Raw genomic sequence first — 20,628 nt, 5'->3', positions numbered from 1 at the left:
AGTCAGGAGGCAGAAGCAGGCAGACTTCCATCAGTTTGAGGCCAACTTGCTCTAATAACATAGTGAGCTCCAGGCCAGGCAGACCTATCCCAAACAAACAAGAGCATCAAAAACCCTAAAACATCACTGCACAACTACAGCTATTGAGTAAATCTGACTTTTGAATAAAAATAGGAAAAAAACAGAGGAGGAAAAGTAGGACTCCCAAATCAGAGGACAGGCAGATGACATTTCACAACTCTGGGGACGGGGGAATCTTCTGGTTTGGGTTTGTTCTAGTGATGTCATGAGAGTGAATAGTGGGGGTCAGGTCAACAGCTCACTACGTTTAAAGAACAAAACAAAACATATGGATCTCAAGAGTTAAATCATAAAAATACCAGATGGCAATATCTTGGGCTGTGGGCATTGCCATATCCCGCATCCGGACATCAGCCTGGTCCTGCCAGGCTTATTCATCCCTGCTTGGAGGGAAGTGTGAGGATTAAGAAACGACAGTAGAAAAAAACAGAAATACAAAAGACAAGACAGAGGCACTGGATAGAGTCGGGAGGGCAACCCAGTGAATACTGAAATTCACCCCGTGTTTATTTCTTATGGGCTTTATAGACCCCAATCAAAGAGAAGGGGGAAGACAAAAGACTTCTTTACCAAGATGCAAGGTACAAACAGAGTAATCACCTTGTTAATACCCAAAGCATCAACTAAACGCACCCTAGCTCAAAACATCCTGTTGGTAGCCAAACCTCCTGTCAATAACCTTGAAGCAAGAATCGGTCTGAACGAATCCACATCTGTGGGCTCTCACAGAGCATAGAGACATAAAGGTTTAAAACCTGTAAGTGGGGGCTGGAGAGGTGCATCAGCGCTTTAAAGCATGAAACACTCTTGCAGAGGACCTGAGTTTAGGTCTCAGAACCCATGGCAGGCAGCTCACAAGTGCCTCTACCTCCAAGTGCAGACATTCTGCTGCCTCTGGCCTCTGTGGACACCTACGTGTGCACAGACCCACACACAGACACACACTTTAAAAACAATGAAGGCAAACAATTTTAAATAATCATAAAATTTAGAAACCAATGATATCAATTTTCTGATGTTTTCTAAGGTCTTTACAGAGAAAAACTAACATAAACACAAGGATGGTGGGAGACAAAGCCTGAGGAAAACCCCGCCATGGGAATGCTCTGTAACATGCATGCTGGGCATGCTGGGCATGCTGGGCATGCTGGGCATGCTGGGCATGCTGGGCAGGGAAAGGACAGGACATGCCTGGCTACATGCTTTTATGTTGAGTAATCCAATTTACTAATTAATAAATGTAACCATCCAATAAAACAATAGTAACAATTTAGCAACTGTTGTTTGAGGTGTGTGACAGTTACCCCCAATGTTAGCAGTGATTCATGTCCTCTGCTCTGCGGATCAGGCTGTCTCAGCTGAACACTTCCAGCTAACATCTCTCCTGAAGTTGCAGTCAGCTGTCAGTGGGAGCCGCGGTTTTCAGAGCAAGGACATCCTTCTCGGCTCCCTTCCAGGGCTGCTGCTCGCCTCAGCTCCTTCCCGGCCATTGACTAGAACTGCACAGGCTTCTCTGCAGACTGCCGGGATGTCCCCACAGCAGGGCAGTGATCCAGCGGAGAGAAAGAGGCCATGCACATGATGCCATGGCTGCTCTCAGCCCAGTCTCACGACAATGCACCATCATTTCTGCCATATTCTGTTCTATTTTAGAAGTGAGTCACTAAGTGCAGCTCACACTCAAAATGAAAGAGGACAGCACAGGGCAAGGGTGCCAGGGAGGGGGAATCTGGGAAACTGGGAGATATCCTGGAGGCTGTGCATCAGTATACAGGATAAATGATAGACACATGATAGATAGAAGATAGATGATGATGATGATGATGATGAAGATAGATAGGTAGATAGATAGATAGATAGATAGATAGATAGATAGATAGATAGATGATAAATATATGATATATAATAAATGATAGTTGATAAATTATAAGCATCAAGTGATTGGCAAATATACAGATGATTAATTGATTATAAGTAGATGACAAATGATAGGTAGATGATAGATACCTAGATAGATTATAGGAAATAGATAAAAGGATGCTAGATGAAGTAGATAATAGATAAATAGTGATAGCTAATAGATGCTAGATACAGATAGAAAATTGATTGGTAGATGATAACTAGGTCAGTGATAGATAACAGATAAATAGATGCTAGATAGAAATGGACAGATTAGAAGATAGCTACAGACGGTGAGAGAGTAGATTGAGAGATAAGATGTGGATGACACAGGCATATAAACTCACCCGCAGGAAGAATTTATGCAGCCCTGTTTGCTTAAAATAGCCCTCAGTCATGCCTGTAGTCCGGGCAAAATTGTAGATTTCACCTCAAGCATTCAAGCTCGGATAATACTATGTGCTAGAGTGAACAACCCAGAAGGACACGTATGGAATCTAATGTTGCTGATCTGTGAGGATACGGTCCAGACAGTTTCTACACTGCATAGCACCCTTCCGTGAGCTTTATTGCACGAATACATGATTTTATTCTACACATGTGCGCCACGTCTCTGAGCAATCTTTCGGAGTCACACAAAACATTACCACAAAAACATTTTAGCAACAGGGTCTAAAGACCTCAAAAAAAAAGTCCCTGGGTATTTGCACAGCCAATCAAAATGAGAGAAGCCACATTTTCACACAGCACCGAGCCTCTCTGTGCCCAGCGGCTCCACTACTGCTTCTCATAGGAGTGAGGCTCCAGCCCTGTGAGCACAGCATGGGTAATAATATATTCCCACGGCACGGGCCTCACAGGTGCCGAAAGCAGGAGGGGAGAAGGCCACGACAGAGGGGAAGTTAGGAGAGCAAAAGAATTCTTCACCCATGTAATGAGCATGGAAGCAAATTCCTCTGAATGAATAAATACTAGATAGAACAGGAAATTTATAGAATAAGAATGAATGTCACTTGGTGTAATGTAAAAGCATTTCTTCTTGTGTGTGGTATGGAAAATAACTAAGGTGAAATATTAAGAGAACATTTGCCCGCTTGAAGGCTGCCACACCCACATCTGGCCCTGCCAGATGTGGGGGCTGCACCCAGCAACCGTGGTAATGAAATAATCTTGCCACACAAGAGGGACCCCCAACTTTCCGTGGCCAGTTGATACTGATAACCTAGGACATCTGATTATCGGAAGGATCAAACGAGGGGCAATTTTGAACTGACTTAAAAGAGGTGGCTGAAGCAGGATGGTTATCTCACTTCTCACAATGGCTCTGGCATCAGGCCTCCGTGGAAAGAGAGATCCTCCTAGCCTGCCTCCGAAAAGCAGCAATATTAAATGTCTTGCCTAAACATTTAATGCTCTGTCTCCCGAGTACAGAGCTTCGTCTCCCGAAAACAGACATTTAACACCTTGCATCCCGAATGCAAATTCTCATTCCCTGGGAGTGAACATTGAAGGTCTGTCTCCTGAGAACTAGATACTCTGCCTTTCAGAATGCTTTGCCATCCCGAGAGCAAAGCCTTGTCTTCGAGAGTAGAGAACTAAAAGCCTTGTCTCCTGAGACTTGGTCATTCGAATAGCCGAGTCCAAGGACCTACCAGATACCAACCTGGAACATCAGAACCTTGTCTCCCGAGCACAGACTATGAGGTCAAGAGTCGATCTTCGCTACCCAGCCCCCAGTGCGGACAAGAGCCCAGCCTGAAGAAATTCAAAACCCCCTTTTTAAGCCAGGGAATACCAGGTCGTATGATGCTATTTCATGTGTGTATGAGAGGTTAAGAGAAGAGCATAGATGTGTTAATACATAAGTTTAGTATGTGAAATGTTAAGAGATATTTTATGGATAATTGATAATATTAGGAAATGTTAATGGATAAATTAACGTTAAGAAGTATTTTATAGATAAGTAATGGATAAGTTATAGATAAGTAATGGATAAGTTAAGGTTAAGAAGTGTTTTATAGATAAGTAATGGATAAGTTATATTAAAGTTAAGAAGTGTTTTATGAATAAGTGATAAGTTAGATTAAGGTTATAAATTGGTTTTATGTATTAGTTTTAGTAGGATTAATAACTGTGATATTGAATTGCCCGTGTGTTGCCCATTATCAATTCCCCCATGCCTATTGAGATTGTAAACCCCCATTGATGCATCGGATATTGAAGTTGCTAGTAAAGAATCATCATAAAAACAATTCTCTTGCTTGGTCTGGTTACTCATCACTCTCTGGGGAGAAGGGCACAGAGTCCTCATAGATATTACTCGAAAAGAACCTGGAGCTGAAGTCCCCCAGCTTGTAACAACTCAGTTTTATCAACCAGAGATACCAGACAGATGCAGAAAGAGCAGACAGCCCCTTCCTGCCCCGGGAAGGCCTGTGGCTTTGGTTTTAAAGAACTCTTGATAGGAGTAGCATCAAAACCGCACCATTAGAGGAAGTAAAAAGTGGATGGCGGTATTAACTGATCTCTGAGATTTACCCTCTCGGGGAAATATGCAGACACTGGTGTGTGGCTCACACCTGGAATTCCAGTGCTTGGGGGCCTGGGCTTGAAAGGATAGTCACAGAGTTCTGAGCCAACCTGGGCTACACAGTGAGCCATCGGTCAGCCCTAGGCTGCAAAAGTGAGACCCTATCTCAAAAGGAAAAAAAATAAAAATAACAAGATTGCCATGGAAGGATACCAGAGTTTGACTGAAATCTCAGTGTGAAGACTAAAAACACTGGTCTCCTGTGGAAAGGAAGTTCCTGGGCCCTCACAAAAGGTCATTACCAACCATACAACCTTAGCTAAGTTTCTTAAGGTTCATGGGCTTCAGCCTCTCCACCAATAGAAGGACAAGCCTACAGGGCCACCAGGATGGTATCATCCTACAGGGCCACCAGGGTGATGTCAGTATCCACCTTGAACCTTTCAGAGGGCAATGCTGGGCACTCCTTGAATGCTGGTCGCTACCACCAGGGGCCATCTTGGACAAACAGTCACAGCCTGCTTCTCTCTGGAAGAAGGGCAACAATATGTTCCTCACTACGTTCTTGTAAAGGTAGCACTACATATAATGCTTAACACAGAACCAACATACAGCAACCATAAAATAAACAACTATCCTACTAGAAATATCATTGTCTGCAAAACAAAGCTTAAGATCTAGGGTTAGATCAACCGACACGTTGCACAGACTGCGTGTAGCATGGTGCTTGCACGTAATTGGGGCTCGGTAAATGTTAATTAAATCCAAACTTAATTTCCCATATTGCGTCTCTATTTTAAAAGCTTTTGGACTGTGTACAAGTGATAAATCTTGGAACCTGACACACACGGAGCAATCTTACAGCTTCGTTAGTGGGTCTCTCGGTTTGTCACAAGATTTTCTGTGGGCTTCATGCTGGAGATGCAGGCGTTACTCTCAGTTGGTCTAAAGACAAGGTCTACTCCCGAGCTCCCTGAACCCGGAAAAGAACCGAGAAAGAGCTGGCAGGAGGAGACACCGCTAGGCAAGACAACAGAACACAGTCACAGAGAGGGAAGAGAAGAGGAGAGGAGACAAAGAGAGAGGGAAAGGGAGGGGCGGAGGGGAAGGAAATGCAGGGAGAGACTGAGCACCGCATTGTTTGATTCGGGTGTGCCTTCGTGGTAGAGTGCTTGCCTCCCACATATGAAGCCCTGTATTAGAATGACTGGGTGTGAGGATACAAACTCAGTACATAACTGTATCAAAATAGGAGGTTGTTTCCTCTTCTCTGTGAACTGCAGCCAACCCCATACAGAACCACCCTGGCTTTCCAAGTTCAGAACACCATCAGGTTTGGAGGCACCAAACAGGCCAAGGCCGAGAAGCTGGCCTCTCGGCACCCAGGGTACTCACACAGGGAAAGATTGAGAAGGAAGTGGTGGCGGTGGAGTGTTGTGTTCTTACATCACAGCTACTTCTCCAGAGGCAAGGGGGAAGCATGGGTTTTCTTCCCTGATAAACAGGGAGGCCTCAAACCAAGCACAGTAAACATCAAGGGAGTCTACAGCGAGGAGCAACAGGCATCCCTTCCCCTGATGGAAACTCTGTTCCTGGGCTGTGAAGAGAGCCAAGGAAGGAAAGAAAGAGATGCTACAGGCCACTGGGGTGGGGCAGTGACAAGCCAAGGTGGCACTCCCAGCCTGGAAAGGGAGGGGACGCCACTTGTGGGCTCAAGAGTCTACCTAAGAAGGAAGGTTGGGACCAGGCAAAGGAGGAGCTCCAGCCAGTGATTCAGTTCAACCAGGACCAAGGCAGTCAGAGACCCATCAAAACAGGTAAGTAGGGTAGAAGGTGGCGTGAGGAGCAAGCGGCACTGGAGATGGCACAGTGTAGTGTAAGTGTTCTGCAGGATTGAACATTCCATCCTGCAAGGAAGCTCCTGAAAGGGAAAGGCAAACAACTCAAAATAGCTTCAGGAAGTTCCTAAAACTGACCAGATTCATTCACCGCAAGATTAAACAATAAAAGCTGGGAGACCTTCTCAACAGAGAGAAGCCAAACTGCAAAGAAGACTCTGAGACCAGACCAGCTTTTTGGAAGGAGCCAAACCCATCTGAGCTCCCCAAAAGAGGTTTAGAGCAGAGCACTTGGAAATGACACCCCACAGCCTGTTGAGCCACCTATAGGCTATATGGTGTGCTCCAGGTTTCCCAGATTTTGTGAGTTGTCACCCAGGCTGCGATTGGACTTTGGTGACATAGCTGTCTTTGAGTCATCCCTGTTCCTGTAAGTAACCCCAGTAAATCTCATTATTCAGCAAGTTGGACTTTGAAGGTATCCATACACTTTGGTCTGTTGTGGGCTCCCTGGCTGGAGAGGGCAGCCATGTGTTGTGTCTCTCCGGGAAAAGCTTTGTCACACAACACAGTGAAGCTGTTATTAAGAAAATATAAGCCAGCCGGACATGGTGGTAAACATCTATAATCCCAAAATTTGGGAGGTGGAAGCATGGGGATTGGGAGTTCAAGGTCACCCTTGGCTAGTTGGTAGTTAGTAGTTGGTAAGGCTACAAATAATGAGATGGGAGTTCCAGGCCAGCCTGGGCTATATGAAATCCTATCTTAAAAAGAGCAGAAAAATGATATTTTTGTTGTTACTCCAAACTGAGCTTCTCCCATTCCATCTCCGAGGGTCTTACTGCCCAGCCCTCTCTACCTTACCCCAGGTGGCTGGGCCAGTGCAGCAATGGCTTAGGCTCTGAGTGTTCCTGCCCAAGATAGCTGTATTCTATGGGTGAACTGATGCCTGCCCCTGTTTTAAAGTGTTTTTCCTTCTAACTTTTCACGCGATGCTCAGGACAGAAAGAGTCAGCAGATATTCTAAGGTCTCCCATGTCCAGTCTTGGTACAGGCCTAGAGTCAGCTGAACTAGAAGGGTTTGGGCCCTCTCTGGATTTTACTAAATGCAGAAATACCCAATGAAATTCTAAAAGTGACATTGAATGTGTGCTTATTTTTTCTTCCATTTAAAAAATAAATAAATAAAAAGAGTTAAAGACTTGAGGTGTAGCCCAATTAGTGGAAGGCTTACCTAACGTGCACAAGACCCTTGGTTATACTCCAAAGGCCACATACTCCAAACACGGGCATGCAAGCCTGCAATTCAAGCACTCAGGAAGTAGAGGCAGGGGGATCAGGAGTTCAAAATCATTCTTGGAGACCATTCTGGGCCACATAATACCCTAGCTCCGAAAAAAGGAAGAAAGTCAGATGTGGTGGCCCATACTTCCAATGCCAGCACTCAGAAGACAGAAGCGGGGGATGAGTCCCCGGCTAGCCTCAAAGACAAACAACACAGCTGTGGGACTAGAGGACACTGCTGGCCTCTGCTGACCTGCTGTGTGCTCATCTGCTCCATGTGGGTGGAGCCTGTGTCCTTGGGGTTTGCAACAAGCAAACAGGGTCTGGAACAGGTGGGCCCTGAGTGGATACTTGCTCACAAAGCAGTGAATGAACCTGTACTAAATTAGCTGGAATCTGTTGGACCATGAGCAGAACCCTCCCTCACAGGTACCAGACGGCTCTCTATCAGCTTCCAAGACAATCCTACTTCTCTCCACCCAGCAAATACTCAGTGGACATCAAACACAGGGCATGCCCACACTTGATGAGACTGAGGTATGGGGTGTGGGACAGATAAACAGAAACAGCTCTGAGCACTGGCTCCCAAATACCAGAGGGGACGGTGTGGCTAGTCATTTTACCCAGGACCAAAGAAAACACAGCACAATGATAGAGGATGCTAATGGCCTCTCGCTCTACAGCGTACCACCACCAAATGCTGACCCAACCAAAAGTCATTATGGGGCTTTTGTCCCTTCATAACCCAACATCCCCCTCTTGCAGAGTCACACGCTAAGCTTCTAATTTTAGGGGAAGGATCCCCAAAACTACAGTTGCAGTTACAATGTTTCCTCTACTTTATCTGAGCTGCTTTGCTCTTGCCATGACATCTCAACTTCTGCCTGAAGTAAGGCGACCTTTCTTTTTATATTACAGTCTAATTTAATTACTGAAGACCTAGAAAAGAACATGATGGCGGTGATTTGATAAGACACCGCTATTTTCCCATTCATGAAGCCAGTGTTAATCACCTTCAGTACAGGAAAGGAGATAGTTATAGGGAGAGACAGCGCATGTACCACTGGCCCAAATAAAGGTCCTCCATGGGGAGGGGTCAGTGTCAGGCACAGTTCCAGTGTGGGGAAGCTGTCTTAGCGGCTTTGGCCTCTCGAAAATCCATCTGTGGGGAATTTCATTACTCTGATGCTCATTTTGAGTCTGTGGCTTATGCAACCACCCTCTGCTCTTTTCAAAGATGGAAAAACCCGAAGTGCCCTTGGCCAGAGTCGATTACACTCTTTGAACAACTGTCTGCGGCAGTCTGGGAACCGATGGTAGGAGCGGCACTGCCCAGGTGCTAATTCTCAGGCAGCTACGGGGCTCACACCTGTAACTCCAGCAGTTGGAAGGCTGGGGCAAGAGGACTGTGCCGAATTTGAAGACGACAGGGGGAGATCCTGTCTCACAAACAAGCAAGCAAACCGAAAAGATGCCAACTAGGGATGCTTTTGCCAAGAAGTGTCCATAGAAGATGCTCCAGGTCAAGGTTTCACATACACATAGAAACACAGAGAGGCTGGAAGGGCATGACCAGCAAAGCTGGCTCCATCCCTCTCATTTTCAAATAAAAACAGTGTTACCTTTAACATTTCAAAAGGAGAGCCATGCTCTTTCCCTCCCTTCCTCCTTACCTCCCTCCCTCCCTCTCTGAGATAGAGCTTCATGTATCCCAAGCCAGCTCTGATGATCTTTAATTCCTGAGTCTCCTGCCTCCATCTCAGAAGTCCTGGGATGATGGCTGTCAATCAACAGGCCCAGTTTATGCAGTGCTGGGATTCCAACCCTGGCTTCCTACTTGCTAGGCAAGCACTTACCAACCGAGCAATGTCCTCAGTCACAGAGCATGATTTTTTTGAAGGGACTTTTTACACACACACACACACACACACACACACACACACACACAAATATGTATATACATACATACATAACCACTCACCAAAGACACAGAAAAATTTTTAAAGGGTCAATATACAACTTTTCCAGCAGCAAGAATTGCCCTTTATGAAAGCTAGCTGTTCTAATATGGTAACTTTTTGAAAACAATAATAGCAAAAAACTCACAATAAATGTTATTTTTCCAAAATAAAAATTATAAAAGCTGTGTTACCACAATTTTGAAAATAACAATTACATGACAAAATGTCAGTAAGAATGACTTTAAATAAATAAAGGAATACATAAAGCTAAGTCTACAAAACACACACAGCTGAGTGATAGAGACGTGCAAACCAATTTGTTTACACTGAGCAAAACTAACAGCACTAAGATTTTTTTTCTCCTTTTTACTAAATTTTAAATTGTTCTGCATTAAATGGTATTATTTCCAGAAATCAGACAGATAACAATGCTATAAAATGCTCCAATGAACCTGGGGAATGTGAAATCACGTATGTATTTCTCATATCAACTACGTCACTGATCTGAGTGCTTCATTCAAGTTGGCCTGTGCTCAGTACAGCCAGATGGAAGGCTCCAGCAGGGCCCTTGGCTGGTGCCAAGTGGAAGCGGAGAACCTCTGAGTCCAGCCCGGCTTCCTCTGCACTCAACCCCACCATTTTGGGTTGCTTCTCACTCAGTGACACAATAAGAAAATGGTTCCCCAAGCAGAGAGATCAATCAATGATGTGGGAGCCCCCTCTGTGTGCTGTGAGTACCATTAATGAATAAAGAAACTGCCTTGGCCTGCTGATAGGGCAGCACTTAGGTAGGTGGGGAAGACAGAACTGAATTCTGGGAGGAAGAGGACAGAGTCAGGGAGAGGCCATGGAGCCACCAGAGTCAGACATGCTGAATCTTTGCCAGTGAACCACTGCCACATGGTGATATACAGATGAATAGAAAGGGGTTAAATTAATATAAGAGTTAGCCAATAAGAAGCTAGAGCTAATGGGCCAAGCAGTGTTTTAATTAATATAGTTTCTGTGTGGTTATTTTGGTTCTGGGCGGACAGGATGAACAAGTGGCCTCCTCCTACAAATCAACTGCTTCAAAATTATTGTAATATCAAAGCTGATGAACTGCATCTCTTGGGGTATTATATCTGTTCATTTCTTTTTTAATTGAAAATTTTATTGTTGTTATTGTTGTTAGAGAGAGATTTAGATGGGGTCTTACTATGTATGGAGCCTAGGCTGCCCTCAAACTCACAACAATCCTCCAAAGTGCTGGGATTATAGGTGTGCACTACCAGGTTCAGGATTCAATTTCTTATCAATTCAACCAATGTTACTAGACACGGGATTTTATAAAGTCGGGAACCCCATTTTGATTCCTTGCATTCCCCCACACACATTGGCCCATAAGAACCATTCTGACAGTTGGCATGGCTGATGGACAAATGGCTGATAACTTATAATACATCTGTTGTCTTCCTCAGCAGGCCACAAGCCACAATTACAGCTTCCTCAGTAGCCAGTATGGAAGGCAGAGTACATCAGAGGGTCACATTCCATTGCCACATAGCTCTTCACTGAATGGACAATTGTATGCATAGAATGTGCCTCAAGACACAGCTACTAATTAGCAATTATTCAGCCAGCACCTAACCCCTTCAAGGTAAGTGGACACTAACAGTCAAGACCCCAAACGATTAAATGGATTATTTGAAATCCCACCCAGCACTGGAAACAGGAGGATCAGGAGCACAAGGCTAGCTTTCACTATACAATGAACTCAAGGCTAGCCTGGGCTATTGTAGGGAGGACAGGAGTCAACACCATTCCAAGATGACCCACAGACTTCAAACAAGCCACGTCCTACACTGGCATACATAATCATTTGGTTAGCTTAACTAATTTCCTAAATTACCCCTCGCTGTGGTGAGAAACTGAACTCAGGGCCATCACACATTCTAGACAAACGCTCCACAGCACGCCACTTCCTCTTTTCACTAGGTTCATTTTGAGACAGGGTCTTCAGGTAGTGGAAAATGACTCCAGAGCCCAGGCAAGTCTTGAACTTCCTGACTCAGCTTTCCCGGTAGCTCTAACCGTGTGTGCATGCCATAAAGGAGACAGAGAAGGGCTGGGTAAATGTTTCTTGTCATGCCAGGGTAAGGACCTGTGTTTGAGTCCTCAGGTACAAGGTATGGGTATGGTACCATGCATCTTCCATCCCGGTCCCCTGTGGTGAGGTGGGAGGTGGAGCCATGAGAAGCCCAAGAAGTTTGTGGGTCTGTCTGTAGTGCATGCAATGTCCATGAAACAGACTTGGCCTCACAGTAAAAGGTGGGGTTACCCTGACATGCCTGCTCCTGCATTTATACAAAAAATATAAGAACAGAGAGGAGGAAGGGGAGGAAGGAGAATCTGTAACAGTCCAGAAGGGGAAGACTACAGAAATCCAAGCTGAGGAGTGTCTATGGCTGGAGCATCAGTTACACACTAGATCCCGTTGTGGGCATTTCCAGTGCATGACCTAAACTGACCTCAGCACAATCCTACAAGGAAGATTCTTACAGGCCAGGAGGCAAGAAAGACGGAGCTGCTCAAGGGCACCCACAGCAAGGTGCTCTCAGGTTAATCAGGGCTAATGTCAGAAGCACTCTTTACAGTCAGGTCACACGTACCCCCAAGAGGTCAGCGGGAAGTAGTCTGTGCAGGGCAGGACGAGGTGATCGGAGGAAAGGAAAGCCCAGGCTGAAGGAAAGATGCACAAAACTAACCCAGCCTGGTGTGTTTCCAGGACAATAACGAGGCCAATGCTACTGCCTTTATTATACAAACCAGACTGGATGGAGGATGACCCCGGGAAGGGAAATCAAGGTCTGACTGATCACAAAAGGGCTGTGTGATGCCTCCATTGCCCACCACCATCAGAGGAGGAGCTAGAGGCTTAAACAGCTCCACACTGGGAAGCCAACTCTACGTTTTGGTTCCTGAATCTCTCTGATTCTCACAGTTTCATCTGTAAAAACAAAGACTTTTTTAAAGAATCTGCTTTATAGAGTCGCTTTGAGGACAAATGCTAAGAAAGAGGCTGAGGAAATTTTATAGCCAACCAATCTTTTTTTTTTTACCCTTTCCCCTAGCCAACCAATCTTAACGATGGATTTCTGTTTTCTGTAATGATTATTGCTAAGCCCCTATTTTAAGGCATAGCATAACTGTAACATTTTACTTTGGTTCGGATTTTTGTTTGTGTGATTTCTTTTGAGACAGAGCCTCCCTATATGGCCTGAAACTACGATGCTCACCGTGTCACAGACTCCCAAGTGTTAACACTACAAGTGTGTACCGACACACAGCTTTTAGCTTATTCTCTTAACTATCGAAACATCGCACCAACTTGTTCCCAGGCTACTTTTTCCAAGCTGATGCTATAATCCCTTACCATAACAGCCACTTGGTGTGCACACATGTACTGACAGTGTGCCCTTCTCACCAGGACCGTGTGGCAACACCTGCAGCTGGAGAGGTGCAGAGAGGGGGATTCCTCTTGCTCAATGGCCACCCAGCCTGCTTAGCGAGCTCCAGGTTCATGGAGAGACCCTGCCTCAAAAATAAAACAAGGTAGATGGTGTTTCAGGAGCGACACCTGAAGCTGACTTCTGGCATCTACACACATGTGCTCTGCATTCGGGTGCATACACACAGACATTTTGATGTAGTAATACATTCTCTGTCCCCTAGATTCCCTCATGGGAGCAACACTGCTGGTTCCTATCTCACAAGGAAGAGCCATAAAGGGATTCAGAGATTGGAACCAGGCCTCCACTGATGTTCTGAGTCTCCATCGGTGACTTGAGAACTCCACACAGCAATCACGTACATCCTTCTCTGATGGAAACAGCCTTCCACCCACCACCCCATTTTACTCTCCTTCAAGGCTTTTAACAAACCCCATCTCCTCTCTGATTTCCCTTCCCCCACTTGAAGTATAAGTAGCAAGTTTTGTGAACTTCCCCGGTGGCTCTGGAATGGTGAAGAGATGTGGCCAGTGTTCTGTGTGCACTCAGTTCCATACAGCTCTGGTGGAATTTTCACCCATCTTATTTCACAAGGCGGGAAAGGGTTGTTTGCCTCACCAATGAGCCACAAGTAAAAAGAATCACAACCACATTTGAATGTTCCCAGTGTCTTCCCTCAGGCATGCTACCTCTCTTCAGTGCCTCAACATCCAGTTGGTTACATCCACATCCACTTAGGTTTGCTCCTCCCATAGGAGTCCAGGAAGTCCTGCTTTAGGAACCAAGATGCATCATCTTAATCCATTTTTACAAGTTCCTCAAGGGAATTAAAGTTAACAAAACAGTCAAGGATCCTGGAAAGATGTCGAAGCGGTAAGAGCACTTGGTGCTCTTGTGGAGAACCCTAGTTCAGTTCCCAGTACCCCATCCACAACTACCTACAATTCCAGTGCCAGAGGATCCAACGTCTTCTCCTGTCTCTCTGTGGACACAAAGTGTTGCACACACATGCAGGCAAAACAATTATAATCACAAATCAGGAATAAGAAAATCCTTTTGAAAGACAGCGCAGATAAGTCCCTCACGGAGCTGGCACTGGTTGGTTAGTTTGGCTGCAGTGTTATTGTTGGTACCATGTCAGGTATTAAGAATAAAGCCTTACACAGACGTCCTGGATGGGGGCTCATTTAGAAGAGCAAATGGATTGAGAAATAAGCTTACAGAGACATAAGCACTCCTCCAGCTTAGCACAACCATGTAAGCAGTCTATCCGGAGGAGCCGGAGGACCACGGGTTTCCAGAATGAGGCTGGGTAATCCACCACCACGTGAGAGACTGGGGTGTCCCCTGCTAGTTCACAGCCTGCACGGCTCTGCACTGCCGGGTTGCTGTCTCCTAAGCTGTTTTACAACACTGCCATAGAGAACTTGACCCAGAGGTTCCGGGGTGGGAATACTGAATCAGAAAAACTGGAATCCAGCGTGTGGAAGAGCATCGGGGCTGCAGGGTTGGAAGCAGGGAGGTCCCCTCTTATGGATGGGACTTGATGGTGTTTCCGACTTGTTTATTCTCTGAATTGTCATTTGTCCCTAGTGAGAGGTCAGCTCTTACCAGCCTATGTAATTGGGCTCTGGGGGCCTGACCCATATAAGGTACACAGCAGCCACGCACTAGGTATTGACTAAGTGATTGCAAACACATGCCTATATGGACATCTCTCTGTGTATATAGATGATACTATCCCAGGTTCATCAACAAGTTTGTCTCTCTCTCCTCACAGAAATACACAGTGTCTATATGTGCACACATCTGCGCATCTGTGAAGATGTCTAAGACCTAACAAAGGTATGTGGTCGCCCAAGGGCGGACTCTATAATGCACAAAGACCCCTGAGTCACCTGTCTATCACAAACACACACTCACACCCATCAACTAATCATGCAGATGTTTAAAAACTGAGGACTTTTTAGCTTAAATTTCTCAAGTCTCTCTAAACTTTGATTAATTTAATCGGTTTGAGCAAGGAGAAAAGCACAGACAAGCATGTCTATAAATATGACAGGTGACATATTCAGAACTCCTCCAGGCAGGACAGATGTCCTCTCTACAGTGGCAACATGTGCAGGAAGTTAGAGTGTCTGATGAGCATGCACTGGCCATTCTCTGGCTTCACAAGGTACCAGACACTGGTACCAGACCACAGCCAGCCCTGGGAAGGACTTTTTATTGTCAGCAGCTTATCAATAAGAAAGTCAAGATTCCAAGAGCTGGGTAACTTGCTGAAGAGACTGTGCCCTGCTGTGACACAGGCATTGCGCAAACTCTAGATTCTAATTTGAAGTTTAAGTTGTTTCAATGAAGTAAGTGCTTCTCTCACACTTTTGCAGGCACTGATTTTGAAGGGTGTGTGCTTAGGCACATTTGATGGTGTATGGACTTCACCTAAGTCATTCTCTGGACACAGAAAGCAAGTTAAAGGATGAAGACCCCCCCCACACACACACACGGGTTAAAGACAGTAACAAGCAAGCACATCTCAGAGACCATTCTCCTGTGTTTATACACTATGAAACCCTTTGCACTTGGCCGAGTCCGCTCAAAGAAATCTATTTTCTAACAAGATGTGTGTGTGTTTTCTAACAAGGATACACACACACACACACACACACACATATATGTATATGTATATATCCTTCAAGCCAGTGGGACATTCTTAACTCATTTTTATCCATTTCTCAAACAGAAAAATGCCTTCAGTCTGTAAGGAGTCGCTGGGGGGGGGTGTGCATTCCACCTGCCTTAGAGCTCAAAGGTCAGCGGTGTGACAGTGAAAGTCAGTTCATCTCTGACTTTCAAGGGCAGTGGAATTATTTTCAGAACTACTGACAGAGTGAGGAAAGTGGCTGGGGGCTGAGAAAAAGATAGATCTTCTTCTTAATCTGAAAGAAAAATGTCAGCTGCCTACATCTAGATTCTGGAGGAACCATTTAACCTCTGACCTAAGGAGGGAAATTATTTATTTTTAAAAGATTTTACTTTAGCTCATAAGCCCAGTGGGAAAGGTTTCCATTGGCTCGTGCCTGTCTGTGAACTCCTCCCTCAGACTATCAGAAGAGGCCATGGAGGCAACAGGGCACCAGGGGCTGAGGTGAGAAGGCACTGCCCTCAGGTCATTCAGTCAGCTGGGCTGGTCAGTAGGTTCCCCAGCATTCCGGTAAGAAGCACTGCAAGGTAGCCACCCAACCCCTGCTGTAACCCTGTCTTCTGTTCCTTAAATAAACACCTCCCCCAAGAGGAGAAACTACTAGCTCTGGGCTGACCCTACTTCAGACCTGGCCTTGGGTTTCATTTGTTTTCTGATTTTAAGCGCTTCCATCACAGGCATCTCCCAAAGTCTGAACTAAGAAAAAAGAGAAGCCAGGCGCCTTGGGGCTTTGAAGTGGTAAAGATTCTAGTGTCTGCACTTTGTCTTAGGTAGTGAATGACCTTGGGCTAGTAACTTGTTCTACCAAAAAACTGACCAGAAGAGAAAATATATCATCAAAATGTTGTTGAAATTTCAACACAAAAGTCACGCGGTTCCGGCACTTAGTAGGTGATGGCACACTGCACAAAGCCGGGGCAGAGGGCAGGGGGGGGGGGGGTCACAACAACATGGCTGGTTTTCAGGTGTTCCTGACTTGCCTATAATTCCTGCGCGTTTGATTTGTTACCATTTACCCTCCGAACGCCTATTAACCGATTTCTAGCTTACTTCTTAGCACCAAACCATCTGCGGAGTCCAAGAAATAAATTCTCTGAAAGTAGCAGGGATTAAGTTGTTGCCCTTCCCACCGACCGGAACTGGGCCAATTGCAATGGAAAGCGGACTTGAAGATAACACATGCAAAGGTGTCTGATACACCTCTTGGGGCAAGGGATGGGACAGAGACCCTGACTTAAGTTGCTAGGTTGGGCATAGTGCAGAGGGAGCAGGACAGGGAAGCCTCCCAGATGACCCTGTTCTCTGCACACTAGTAGGAAGAGATGCTGGAGGGAGCAGTGTCCAGTAATAGGTACCTGAAGACCCTAGCGGCGGTCTGGTTCCTCCTCCAAGCTGTGCGCTGTGCCAGCACTCCTTGTATGATCTCCTTCTCATTGGGTAGCCGGTAGACAGGGAAGACGTAGAGCCAACAGAGTACCACCACACAGAGGGCACTGGCTCCCACGGGTAGTCGGGTACGCGGGAACTTCCATGCCAGTATGGCCATTGCCCCTCTGGATGTGTGTAGCCGGGCCCGCCCGCAGGGGCCCATCACAGTCTCAGAGTCCCAGAGTCGGTGGTGGGCGCCTCAGCACAATGCTAGGCGAAGTGGCAGGGGAGAGTGCCCCCACGGCCGGTCCCCCATGCACACACACCTTTGGCTTTCTTGTACGCACTGCTGGGGAACCCCCACCACGGTCCCAGAGGTCAGTTACAAGGATCTTCTCCAATGCAACTTTTCCCACGGATTTCTTGCTAGAGGAAGTGGCCCCCGGGTAAGTCACGAGCCATGGTCGTTTTCCCTGCAGAGGCGAGTGCTGGAGGGGTCTGGAGGAGAGCAGTGGGGTTGGCTGCTACCGCCCTTACAGTTGCCCTCGGCTGAGGTCCTGAAAGAGGTGCGGATGTCTCCGGGACATCTGACCCACTGTGTCCCTTTCAGAGAGAGATGCTCTTGCGCCCTGCACCGCCCTGCACCGCCCTTTCCCCGCCTCCTGCGCCGCCGCGGTGCGGTGCCCGGCACCCCTCAGACGTGCTCTCCCCGCCGCTCCAAGTCCTTGGAAATTTCCACGGCGGCGGCCCGGGGACCGCTACCCAGCCCCCAGTGCTTCGGTCTTGCCCGCCGCCGGGACCCTCGCTCCACTCCCCTCCAGAGCAGGCTGAGAACTCGCTCTCATCAGTTCATTCAGAGTCGCACCGCAGCCTTCCGCTGCGCCCTGGACTCTGCAGACACGCGCCCCTGGATTGGTGGAAATCAAGGTCTCCCCCGCCCTCCCCCACCCACGAAATTGCCTCTCGCGACCGGCTTGGGGCCGCAACACTAGCCCAGGGCGCAGGCCCCTCGCTGCTGCCCTTGTTCTCTGCCGAGAGAAGCAGACAATAAGAACAACGGCCCCTCTGGTGCATGCATGCACACACACACACACATATATCTATTCTCTAATGTGCCCAAACTGGGGACCCCCCACCCTGCTTGCCCGGGCTGCTGTCACCTTCGCCTTTCTGCAACTGATTGGTTATAAACGAGCAGAGAGGAGGCTGGAGAAGATTTATTCCTTCCTGAGCTTCCTTAACCAGATCAGCCCGTCCGCGAGCTATGATTCCAGGCACGCACGCGCATACACACACACACACACACACACAGAGAGAGAGAGAGAGAGAGAGAGAGAGAGAGAGAGAGAGAGAGAGAGAGAGAGAGAGAGAGAGAGAGAGAGAGAGAGAGATGCTGGCGGGCAGGAGGGAGGTGCGTGCACACCGGGGTCCGCCACCTTGCCTCAGCCCTGCAGAGAGCAGAGCTGCATCATCCACACGTGCGAGTGGTTGGTGCCCCAAGCAACAGACCTTGGGGGAGATAACGGCTCCCCTGCCTCTGTAGATTAAAGAGCTGTTTATTCTTAAAAGACTGCAGTGGCAAGCTTATCACAACCACGACCTTGGAAAAGTGCCACCCGCCTGGACCCGCCTAGCGGAGGGACGCACTGTAAGCCATTTCTGCTCTCCCAAGCAGGAGACAAAAAAGCTCGGTACCTCCTAGCGGCTGCCTATTCTATTTGCTTAAGCATCCTGTACAAGGACAAAGAAGAAAGTCTGCAGCCTCGAAAACCAGCCAGCTTAGTCATCACCAAGCCAAAATCTCAGACCACCACAGTTCCAGTTGTTCAGCTGTGAGCAACATTCTAGACGGTCCATACCGACTACTTTGTGCCTACCGTCTTCTTCTAGTACCTTCCAGCACAGAGACGTGAAACTTGAGACGTTGGTGCAGTTATTTACCAAACACGGTGGTTGTCAATCTACCAACACCATTATGCTTTTCTTAGGAGGACCGCGAGCAGGCAGCCCCCAGAGCGGAACCTAGCATGGATGAGTTAAAATAAAGATTGCCCTTGCTGCTAGAGAGAGCCTCCTAAACCAGAAGCCTGCTGCTTTTGTGAAGGACCTGGGTTCAGTTCCCAGCTTACACAGCAGGCAGCTACCAGTTCTGCTCTGAGAGTTGTGGTAGGCTCTAGGACACCTATATACACTCGCATACCTCCACACAGTCACGGACACATAATTCAAAAATAAAATGAGGACAGGGTAGCACACGCCTTTATTCCCAGCACTCGGGAGGCAGAAGCAGGTGGAACTCTGTGAGTTCCAGGCCAACCTGGTCCATAAGAGCTAGTTCGAGGACAGGCTCCAAAGCTACAGAAAAACCCTGTCTCGTAAAATTATTTTACAAAAATAAAATAAAATGAGGATCCCTCCCCACTGTATTGTAGGAAGGAAGACAAGACGGGACGTGTGCCACCTTTCAAGCGTTGTTGATACATCATCTACCACTTTCCCTCCCTGTAATTTAAACAATGCACAAACGATCCCAACTACTCTTTATCCAGCTCCCCATAGAGCTGAGGAATAAAGGAAATACTAACAAGCAAAGGGTCACAGAGGTGTCATGAGGACCTCTGAAATGTATCATATTTAGTAGAGCCTTGCGATGTGAATACATTGTGCTGTTATCTCTGTTTACTCTTTTCCTAGCTGTAGTCAGATTTGATTTGATTTTACTCCCTGGTTCTCAGTAGCATTAACAATGGCTTCCGCGGTCTTTTCTTTAGTTCTCCAAGTCTTCAGTGCACCATGTCTGTCAGGGTGTAGTGACCACAGACTTGAGTATGCTTGTCCCCCTCCTTACAAATCTATTGACTCATTTAAGGTCAAGTGGTCATTAAATTCTCCCTCAACAATGTGGCGGCCCCAGACCACCCAAAACACCAGCTTTCAAGCCAACAAGGCGGTTCAGTGGGTGAAAGCACTTGCCATCCAAGCCCAAAGTCCCTAGAACCCATCCTATATGGAGAAAGTTGGTTGCTGAAATGTGCCCTCTGACCTCCACATTCACGCCACGGCAGGCTCACACCCACACATTCATCATACACACATACACAATAACAATAATGATAACAGTAAAAATGAAATAAAAACAAGTCAGACTTTGTAGTAGATGTGTTCAGTGAGTATTTTTGATTCCTTTTCCCATTTCCCTTGACCTACTCTGAATATTTCTAGAATTTTCTGATTCTGATAAATGATTAATCTCTCAGTTGAGTTTTTCTGTGGTAAGCATTTTCCATGCAGAACTCTCCCTCAGTCTCCGGGTAGCGAGACTGTTTGCTTGTTCCGCACTGGAAGTCACCAAGCTGTGTTTACACGACTGGGGGAGAGCAGGGAAGACAGTGGTCATTCTTCATGTTTGCCCAACTGCCAACTCCAGCTTAGTCTCAGGCCAACTCAAGAAATAACTGTTTCTTGAGTCAAT

At 46.7% G+C, this 20,628-nt stretch overlaps 1 protein-coding gene across 1 annotated transcript in view; it reads right to left on the bottom strand.

The window, feature by feature from the left end:
* Positions 1–18,044, bottom strand: part of St8sia1 (ST8 alpha-N-acetyl-neuraminide alpha-2,8-sialyltransferase 1) — a 141,255-nt gene extending 123,211 nt beyond the window's left edge. Inside the window, exon 1 of the mRNA XM_075982354.1 lies at positions 17,144–18,044. Coding sequence (XP_075838469.1) covers positions 17,144–17,379 — 236 coding nt within the window. The 5' untranslated portion in view covers positions 17,380–18,044. The remainder of the gene's footprint in view (positions 1–17,143) is intronic.
* Between the last annotated feature and the right edge of the window lie 2,584 nt (positions 18,045–20,628).

The sequence above is a fragment of the Microtus pennsylvanicus genome, chromosome 8, assembly GCF_037038515.1.
Source record: "Microtus pennsylvanicus isolate mMicPen1 chromosome 8, mMicPen1.hap1, whole genome shotgun sequence".
Classification (NCBI taxonomy): Eukaryota; Metazoa; Chordata; class Mammalia; order Rodentia; family Cricetidae; genus Microtus; species Microtus pennsylvanicus.
Note: the sequence above shows the minus strand (reverse complement) of the source record. Positions and strands in the feature narration are given on the sequence as shown.